The sequence below is a fragment of the Nanorana parkeri genome, unplaced genomic scaffold (assembly GCF_000935625.1).
Source record: "Nanorana parkeri isolate BGI_ZX_2015 unplaced genomic scaffold, ASM93562v1 scaffold379, whole genome shotgun sequence".
In the NCBI taxonomy this organism is placed as follows: domain Eukaryota; kingdom Metazoa; phylum Chordata; class Amphibia; order Anura; family Dicroglossidae; genus Nanorana; species Nanorana parkeri.
The window spans coordinates 1,259,087-1,269,140 of record NW_017306647.1 but is presented as its reverse complement, the minus strand read 5'-3'; the positions used below and the strand labels follow the sequence as shown (position 1 = coordinate 1,269,140).

Below are 10,054 nucleotides of genomic sequence, written 5' to 3'. Positions count from 1 at the left end.
ATCACCGGTTTGCATGTTTTCTTGTTTTGTGAGTCTTCTGTGATGATCTACAATGTATAGCAGAACCAACACATACTTCAATGTAACAAAGGGGATCTGCATTATACTGCAGTGCTGACATTCAGCCACAAGGGGGCGCTGCTTCTTCTCTGGCTGAGATGGGTTTGTTTTTTTGAGGTGAGCTTTAAATAAAAGGAGCTCTGCACTGTGTCATGTTTTCCTGGCTGGTTGGGAGGTTATAATCTATTTTTAATGTACAATAATCTATTATTAATTATCTTTGATGTATGCTGTGCACTCGCAGCTAGCGCCTTCCTTCCTTCTCAATCAACGTACAATGAGCGCACGTTCAAATAGCCTTTGGGGTCCTTCTCATGGCATGGGGGTCCTTCATATGTCATTAGGGCTCCTCCATATGGTATGGGTGCTCCTTCTTATGGCATGGGGGCTCCTCCTGGCATTAGGGCTCCTTCATATGGTATGGGTGCTCCTTCTCCTGGCATGGGGGCTCCTTCTCCTGGCTTTAGGGCTCCTTCATATGGTATGGGTGCTCCTTCTTATGGCATGGGGGCTCCTTCTCCTGGCATTAGGGCTCCTTCATATGGTATGGGTGCTCCTTCTCCTGGCATGGGGGCTCCTTCTCCTGGCATTAGGGCTCCTTCTTATGGCATGGGGGCTCCTTCTTATGGCATGAGGGCTTCATCTCATAGCATTGAGACTCCTTCTCATGGTATTAGAGCTCCTTCTCATGGCATGGTGGCTCCTTCATATGGCATGGGGGCTCCTTCCAATGGCATGGGGGCTCCTTCTCTTGGCACTAGGGCTCCTTTCCATGGCATGGGGGTTCCTTCACCTGGCATGAGGGCTCCTTCCCATGACATTAGACTCCTTCATATGGCATGAAGGCTCCTTCTCAAGGCATGGGGCTCTTTCATATGCCACGTGGGATCCTTCATATGCCACGTGGAATCCTTCTCCTGGCATTAGGGCTCCTTCATATGGTATGGGTGCTCCTTCTCCTGGCATGGGGGCTCCTTCTCCTGGCATTAGGGCTCCTTCTTATGGCATGGGGGCTCCTTCTCATGGCATATGGGCTTCTTCCCATGGCATGGCGGCTCCTTCTCATGGCATGGGTGCTCCTTCATATTGTATGGGGGCACCTTCTCATGGCATGAGGGCTCCTTCTCATGTCATGTGGGCTCCTTCTCATGGCATGGGGATTCCTTCATATGGCACGAGGACGTCTTCTCATGGCATGAGGGCTCCTTCTCATGGCACTGGGGCTCCTTCTCATGGCATGGGGTGTGTCCAACAAGCTGGAAAACCTCTGTGTGTAATAATAAGCTCTGGTGATGTCTGATGTGCTCATCACTCACCCCCCCTAGATAGCTCTGAACAGTCTGATCGTCAGCCAAGAGTCTCGCTGGGCCATCGTCTAAGAGCGGGATGAGGTCAGCGCCTAAAACATACAGAGAGTCTTGTTCTCAATCAGGCTGGCCACAGACGTTACAATCCACACGTATGATTTCTCTCTGAAACTAGTTTCACTTCACTGTGATATCTGGTTCAAATCTGCCAACCACCATCCCCCTGTCCCATCAGAGTTCCCTTATTGGCCGGTGAGGAAGCCTTGCTATACAATGGAATGGCAGCTCCGGGGCCAGGAAAGTCAGGCCCCTAGTGAGGAATGAAAACTATTTCAGAGAGGTGCACGGGTGTCATTTTCTGGCTAATAGAGGTAATAGGTGGGATCTCTTGGTGTGAATTGTTTACAAATGGCTGACAGTACAAATGAAAGCGACCTCTGCCGTGTTTTATACCGTTTTACAGCTCAGCGATTTAGCTTCATGTGACAAGGAATCTGGGGGAGGAAAACATAATACACGTCGATGTGGATTTTGTAAATGATCATTTTATGGTCGTCTTTATCAGTAATTATTCCTTCCAAATTCCTGAACAGATAACGTAAATCCCAGATAACATAACTCACCTGTTCTTATCTGGCAGCTCCGGCATAGCATCCGCCTCCGTCAGCCCCTCAATGGACCCGCACCGGGTTCTTGTTTCCTGTAAGAGATTGGGAGGGTGACACACCTGACACACCTTGTGCTATACGTGGCCACCAGCTGGGAGATACAACATATTGGGCAGATGCTTCACTGACATCATCCAAATTGTCAAGAGGTCACTCTGCACCTTCATGACCAGCTCCACTCAAAACTGGGCCAGGCAAATCACCTACTAAGGGAGTAGGTTGGGGGTTGAGACACCAACCTATGCCCTTGGCCCCCATTCACACAAGCGTGAGCTTTTTTGCATCTTTCACACACAAACACTTGTATTTGAAAGTGTTTTTCACGTGTTTTTAAGCTTCAGGCCGCACGGTTCTTGTGATGAGAATCACTGGGTTCATAGAGGTTGTTATATTGAGCATCATTAGGGTTGAAGAGGTTGTTGTACTGGTCATCACCGGGGCCATAGAGGTTCTTGTATTGGGGCATCACTGAGGTCAAAGAGGTTTTTATAATATGCATCATTGGGGTATTAGAGGTCCATGTAATGGGCAACACTGGGGTCATACAGGATCTTATAATGGGCATCACTGCGGTTGTAGAGGTTCTTGTAAAGGACATAATTGGGGTCATAGAGGCTCTTGTATTGGACATCACTGGAGTCATAGAGGTTCTTGTGATCAGCATCACTAGCACTGTAAAAGTTCTTGCAATGGTCATCACTGGGGTCATAGAGGTTCTTGTAATGGTTATCCCTAGGGTCGTAGAGGTTCTTGTATTGGGGTATCACTGAGGTCAAAGAGGTTCTTGTAATGGGCATCATTGGGGTATTAGAGGTCCATGTAATGGGCAACACTGGGGTCATACAGGATCTTATCGTGGGCAACACTGGGGTCATAGAGGTTCTTGTAAAGGACATAATTGAGGTCATAGAGGCTCTTGTATTGAACATCACTGGAGCCATAGAGGTTCTTGTGATCGGCATCACTAGCATTGTAAAGGTTCTTGCAATGGACTTTACTGGAGTCTTAGAGTTTCTTGTAATGAGCATCACTTGGGTCGTAGGAGTTTTTTTTTATAATGGGCATCACTGGGGTCGTAGGAGTTCTTGTAATGAGCATCACTGGGGTCATAGAGGTTCTTGTAATAGGCATCACTGGGGTCATAGGAGCTCTTGTAATGAGCATCACTGGGGTCATAGAGATTCTTATAATGGGCATTACTGGGGTAACAGAAGTTCTTGTGGGCCGCCTCCAGGTGGTTGAAAGTCTATACATCCAGCATGCACACTCCTGAATCCTCCATGATGTTCGCAGGTCTGGGGTTTGAGGTCGGCTTAATCCCTAAACAAACCCAATCATTATAATGCCGATATTACTTTTGCACCAGAACAAAGCTCCGTCTTTACATATCAACTCCACCACAATTTGGTGCCAGCATAGAATATACCAAGTGCCTGGAAGGGTAAAACCTGCCCCTGAATACAACCAACAAGATATCTCTATATCCACCTCAACAAGCACGGGTCCGCAGCGTTCCATCACCGTGTACAGTATGGGAGGGGTATGCGGGGGAGTGAAGTGCAGAATATGTTCAATATATCAGCAGATGGGGATCAATGAACGTTACGCATTACCTTCTATATTAACCCCGTATTTCCCTGTCGGCTCCCATCCCACCAGACCAGAGGGGGGCGCTATGGAAGGAATGAATGTGACATCATTGAAAGGAGTTATTATATGAGGTCAGTGAGTTCTTCCTTATTATTACACACACAACATATGGCAGTGGGGTGTGATCACCATACACACAGCTATATATATGTGTAGAAGGAGAGATAAGCGCATCCATTGACAGGGTGACGACAGGTGAGTGATGCCTGCATGGTCTGTGGCTGAGTCCTTGTACAGGGACTGGGCTATTGTAATATATGCGAGGCAGTGGCGTAACAATAGCCATAGCGGCCCAGGCGGCTGCTATGGGTCCTAGGGGTGTAAGGGGGCCCCAGTATGGATCGCAGATGTTGCTGCGCACACTGCCAATATTATTCAAGAAGAGCTGACATCAGATGTACAGGGTGGACTATGCAGGCAGCCCTCCTGCTACCTCACTTGAATATTATTGACAGAAGGGAGGTTGCTGGGGGCCCATAGAAATCTTGCTATGGGGCCCCATGATCTGTGGTTATATATATATATATATATATGGGAGGCTGTGCTGTGATTGGTACTCATGTTGTATATTTTGTTGCCCTTGCTAAGATTATAAGCTTAGATCAAACGCTGGAATCATCCTGTAAGGGGGGGTCAGTGCTTTCATAAGGGGTATCTTAGTTGCTGGTGGAGTTTGATGGGCTGACCTCGTACTTATGTTGGGGGCAGCATCAAGATCTCCATGAGTCCCTGTGTGCCGGTCTGGCTTCTCACTTCTCATCCTGCAACAAAGATCTTTTGGCTGCATGCTCTATCTGCAATATACTCGGACATATGATCCATATGCACTGCTGGCGCCATGTCTGATGATCTCTCACTGAGATCTATGCTGGAGGAAGGACCCTTTCCATCGCTATTCATGGTAGATGAAGCCCCAGTGGACTCACACACCATTGAGAGTACGAACAAGGCTTAGAGAAGCCAGGTAGTACTACTGACCAAGCTTTCACCTGCCATTAACAATGGAATCTCAGGGTCAGGCTTTTTTAAGAGGGTAACAGGTTGTCCTCCCAGGGTGGTCTGTATTGGTGTATAAATGTTGATTTTGGTTTGCTAACAACCTCTAGGTGACAACTGCTAAATCCAGGATGCTGACTCTCCTGTGTGCGTGCTTCCTGCTGGGCTCCACAGCGGCATCTAGTGGTGAGTATGTGTTATTATAGCACCCTATACAGACATTGTTTTAGTGCATGAGGATTGATAGTGATGATGGTGATGATGATGGTGATGATGATGGTGATGATGATTATTGATTAATGATGTTGAGGGAACTCAGCTCAGGGATGGTGGGAGCCCCTCAGAATGGGCACAGCAGGTGTACAGACCCGGGACCTCAGCTCAGGGATGGGGGGTACCCCTCATAATGGGCACAGCAGGTGTACAGACCCGAGAACTCAGCTCAGGGATGGTGGGAGCCCCTCATAATGGGCACAGCGGGTGTACAGGCCCGGGAATTAAGCACCGGATGGTGAGAACCCCTCATAATGGGCGCAGCAAGTGTACAGACCCAGGACATCCGCTCAGGGATGGTGGGAGCCCCTCATAATGGGCACAGCGGGTGTACAGACCTGGGAACTCAGCACAGGGATGGTGGGAGCTCCTCATAATGGGCACAGCAGGTGTACAGACCCGGGAACTCAGTACAGGGATGGTGGGAGCTCCTCATAATGGGCACAACAGGTGTACAGACCCGGGAACTCAGTACAGGGATGGTGGGAGCCCCTCATAATGGGCACAGCCGGTGTACAGACCCGGGAACTCAGCACAGGGATGGTGGGAGCTCCTCATAATGGGCACAGCAGTGGTACAGACCCGGGAACTCAGCAGAGGGATGGTGGGAGCCCCTCATAATGGGCACAGCAAGTGCAAAGACCTAAGAACTCAATGCAGGAATGCTGGTAACCTCTCATAATGGGCAGATCAGGTGTACAGACCCGGGAACTAAGTATAGAGATGGCGGGAGCCCCTCTATGCAGGCTTGGTATGCAGACCCAGGAACGTAGCAAATACTGAAATATCTTTTTTGGGGGGGGGGGGAGAGGCTCACCCTTACAGGTCCCCTCTGTCTACAACATAGTAGATAAGGTTGAAAAAACACACATTCTCCTGTGGAAGACTCTTGCCTCCCTGACTGCTCTCCTCTTTCACACCCTTGTAGTTCAGTCGCGGCTCTCTTCCTACGCTGGGGAGTACGGAGCAGGTGGAGGAACGGCTTTCTCCTTCTCCAATGAGCAACTGAACGGGCCAATATCAGGCTTACGCATCAGGGAGAATCCCAGCCATGTGATTGGGTAAGATCCTGCAGGCTAACACTTTTCTATTACACTGAATGTCTCTAGCATATTTCCATACCTCCCAACCTTCTGAGATGGAAAAAAAGGCACACCTGTAAGCAAAAATTATGTATGGAGAGGACACACTCGTGCCACAGTGTAAGCCGGGGTGCTGCGCTTGGTTGTGTGTGCTCCACCTTTTAATTGGTCTTTAAGTTGTGTGAAAATGTGAAAATAACACAAACTAAATACAGTGCCAGTGATCAAATCCTAATTGCGGCTGTATAATGAAAATACAAGTCGAAAAAAGGAAGGTAAATGTGTTCGTGAATAAAAAATTATTAAATATTAGATAGATAGATAGATTTATTTGTCACATACACAATCGTACAAGTATGATATGCAGTGAAATGCTTACACAACTGCAAAAGAAGAAAGAAAGAATACATTTTAAATAAAACTTTTACATTGTAAAATAAATATAAGTGTTAAATGTAAATGTTAAAATTTCAATTTGACTAAAAATGCTAATACAATATGGAATGTAAGTGTGCATGAAAGTTGGAGATCCACTGACACATAGATGGGCTAATCCCCAATTAAGTTAACAATGTGAATATCGCAAAATATGTGTAGCATGTGTAAATAAATAAAATATAATATTGTCGTGTGAAAACAAGTTATATTGTGAAAATAAAATCTGGTTGAAAATTGTGTAAACAGGTGAATTATGAAGACTTTTTCAAAAGGGGGGACTTTTTCACCCCTTTTGAAAAAGTCTTCAGGACGAAACGCGTAAAGGGAGTGCTCCGTTTCCTCGCTGACACCCTGGGAAGAGGTTCTACACAGGTTGCATATGCTGTTTTACCAACGGAAGTTTGTAAGTGCAATCATTTTTAAACTTTTTAAATAAAGGATCTTGCATCTGCACTTAAATCCTGTTTTTTCTTCTATGGTCGGTTTCCCCCCCCTCGTTTCCTGGCTGATCTCTCCGGAGGGTTCTCCATCCATACTGGAGGCTGTCCAAACACCGCCGATGAGAGGAAGTGCAGCATGACGGCAGGAGAGGGCAGAGAGACTATTATTGAAGAATTTTTCCCTGTGCGGACTCATCAATAGAACTATAAGTAAAAGACACTTGACTTCCAATGTTGCTCGGAGGAAAATAGTATCTTGCTGCTTACAATCCCCGATCATACACCTCTATATACACTATATTTTATTCACCTTTTATATCAGTAGATGTGTTTTTATAAGATTTTTGTGCACTTTGGCTTGTAGCCTTTGACTGGCCATATAATTAGTTTTTATTCCATTTTTTTTTTTTTATTGCCAGATGGAATAATTCACCCGTTTACACAATTTTCAACCAGAATTTATTTTCACAATATAACTTGTTTTCACACGACAATATTATATTTTATTTATTTACACATGCTACACATATTTTGCGATATTTACATTGTTAACTTAATATTTAATAATTTTTATTCACGAACACATTTACCTTCCTTTTTTCGACTTGTATTTTCATTATACAGCCGCAATTAGGATTTGATCACTGGCACTGTATTTAGTTTGTGTTATTTTCACACAACTTAAAGACCAATTAAAAGGTGGAGCACACACAACCAAGCGTAGCACCCCGGCTTACACTTGATCACGTTGATAGATATTGCTGCAGCTGGTTAATTCCTGTAAATATATCCTAGCACAACTACCCTGGTTACACTCGTGCCACAGCCATTGAAAATTAATATGCCAAAAATGTTTAGTTTAACCCAGTAATAATTTTTTTTTTGCCACTATGTCTCCTTTATACTGGGCTGCTCAAAATAACAAATGCAATGTATATAGAGGTCACATGAAAGGTTTAGTGCAGGAAAGCACTTTCAGGCCTCATTCACACCAGATGCATCGCGTTCCGGCCCGATTCTGGCCAGAACGCACTGCCTCGCATAGCGGCCGGCTCACTTTTTTTGTGGGGCAGGTGGGGGCGTGGCCGGCCATTGAAGTGAATGGCACCATAGCCATGCCCTCCGGCCGCACAGGATCGCAAGGCACATTGTGCCTGCGGTCCGGTGCGATCAAAATAGTGCTTGCAGCATTTTGATCGGACCGGAACACAGGCATAATGTGCCTTGCGATCCCGTGCGGCCGATCGCATTTCGGCCGGAGGGCGCGGCTGCGGTGCCATTCACTTCAATGGCCCGCCACGCCCCCTCCTGCCCCACAAAAAAGTGAGCCGGCCGCAATGCGAGGCAGTGTGTTCTGGCCAGAATCGGGCCGGAACGCGCTGCATCTGGTGTTAACGGGCCCTTAGAGTTGAAGCCCGTTATAAGCTTCAGTTCCATGTGCATCAAAACAAAGTCTTCAGCTTCTTTTTAAAGTCGAGAAGCCAGAAAGTGTTACATGGACACATTACACGCATGTATTTACTTAACATGGGAAGATATATCTGATGCTTGGTTCCTGGCTGGTGAGCAATGTTAACATTCACATGTGAAGATGCCATCATGCTTTGTAGGCTTTGATTTCAACATGACATCACAACCCTTGGAAGCATTACAATCCCTCTGGTGCTTTTCTTCATGTGTTCATATGTTTCCCTCCAGGATCCAGATCCAGTATGGTGGCACCTGGGGGCCTTATTATGGAAACCCCTCTGGTACCCTCTTCGAGGTCTTGCTGCACCGTGGTGAGAATATCACTCAGGTGTCGGGGAAAGTCGCCTCTTATGTGAATGAGCTGGTCTTCGTGACAAGTCGCGGGAGGATATTCAAATTCGGGCAACCATCAGGCAACAGCTTCAATGATTTTCCACTGTTTGAGGGCACCTCATTGCGCTACATTAGCGGGAGATACTCCTCCGTCCTGCACAGCATCGGCTTCCACTGGGGCGTCCAACCCAGCTGCTACTACTGCAAACAGGGATCCAAGTGAAGAGCCAGGAGGAATCGGATCCCACCAGGGCCAACCAGCAGGCCAGGATCCTTCATTGCCCGATTGCCTTTTTTTATTTTCTCTGCATTCATCATTCTCTGACACTGTGAAAAGGTTCCAAAATAAAAGGTTTTCCGAAATAATAAAGGTTTCAAATATTATTTTGTGTCCCGTTATGCCTGTACAAACTCACACGCAGTTGCCCTCTAAGCCAGCCTTTCTCAACTCTTTTACCATGGAGGAACCCTTGAAATAATGTTCAGGTCTCAACGAACCCCTGCTAAAAGTAATTTTGTATACAAATCATGGTACATTAGCCACACCACATTGGTGACCAATGAGAGTATTCTTGGGAAGAATGTCCATTATACTGGTGGTTCTTGAGAAGAATGTCCATTATACTGGTGGTTCTTGGGAAGAATGCCCATTATACTGGTGGTTCTCGAGAAGAATGCCCATTATACTGCTGGTTCTCGAGAAGAATGCCCATTATACTGGTGGTTCTTAAGAAGAATGCCCATTATACTGGTGGTTCTTGAGAAGAATGCCCATTATACTGGTGGTTCTTGAGAAGAATGCCCATTTTACTGGTGGTTCTTGAGAAGAATGCCCATTATACTGCTGGTTCTTGAGAAGAATGCCCATTATACTGCTGGTTCTCGAGAAGAATGCCCATTATACTGGTGGTTCTTAAGAAGAATGCCCATTATACTGGTGGTTCTTGGAAGGAATGCCCATTACAGTGGGTGTTCTATGAGAAGAATACCCAATATACTGTTTTTTGGGATAATGGCCTATTATACTGGTGGTTCTTACGAAGAATGCCCATTATACTGGTGGTTCTTAAGAAGAATGCCCATTATACTGGTGGTTCTTGGAAGGAATGCCCATTACAGTGGGTGTTCTATGAGAAGAATACCCAATATACTGTTTTTTGGGATAATGGCCTATTATACTGGTGGTTCTTTGGGAAGGATGCCCCATTACACTGGTGGTTCCTTGGATACTGATATACTGGTGGTCAGTGTAGTGCCCCCATATATTGGGGGACAGCGGGTAGAATACCTCCCTTTACAGACAAGTAACATGATCATTGGTGTCAGTGGTTAAATAA

The 10,054-nt window shown here is 46.1% G+C and overlaps 2 protein-coding genes across 2 annotated transcripts in view; one reads left to right on the top strand and one right to left on the bottom strand.

The window, feature by feature from the left end:
- Positions 1-2,832, bottom strand: part of LOC108789155 (serine/threonine-protein kinase NLK2-like) — a 36,339-nt gene extending 33,507 nt beyond the window's left edge. The window contains exons 1-2 of the mRNA XM_018559089.1: positions 2,569-2,832; positions 1,991-2,067 (exon numbers count right to left, since the gene is read on the bottom strand). Coding sequence (XP_018414591.1) covers positions 1,991-2,067; positions 2,569-2,832 — 341 coding nt within the window. The remainder of the gene's footprint in view (positions 1-1,990; positions 2,068-2,568) is intronic.
- A 25-nt stretch (positions 2,833-2,857) lies between these two features.
- Positions 2,858-8,940, top strand: ZG16 (zymogen granule protein 16). The gene is made up of 4 exons (XM_018559088.1): positions 2,858-3,052; positions 4,792-4,867; positions 5,883-6,015; positions 8,613-8,940. The coding sequence occupies exons 1-4, from the start codon at positions 2,858-2,860 to the stop codon at positions 8,938-8,940; spliced, it is 732 nt and encodes a 243-aa protein (XP_018414590.1).
- The last annotated feature ends 1,114 nt before the right edge of the window (positions 8,941-10,054 follow it).

Coding starts and splice junctions, on each gene's coding strand:
- ZG16 (XM_018559088.1), top strand. CDS start 2,858: ATGGGCAACACTGGGGTCATACAGGATCTTATCGTGGGCAACACTGGG. Junction 3,053..4,791: donor CTGGAGTCTTAGAGTTTCTT/GTAATGAGCATC, acceptor AACAACCTCTAG/GTGACAACTGCTAAATCCAG. Junction 4,868..5,882: donor CTCCACAGCGGCATCTAGTG/GTGAGTATGTGT, acceptor ACACCCTTGTAG/TTCAGTCGCGGCTCTCTTCC.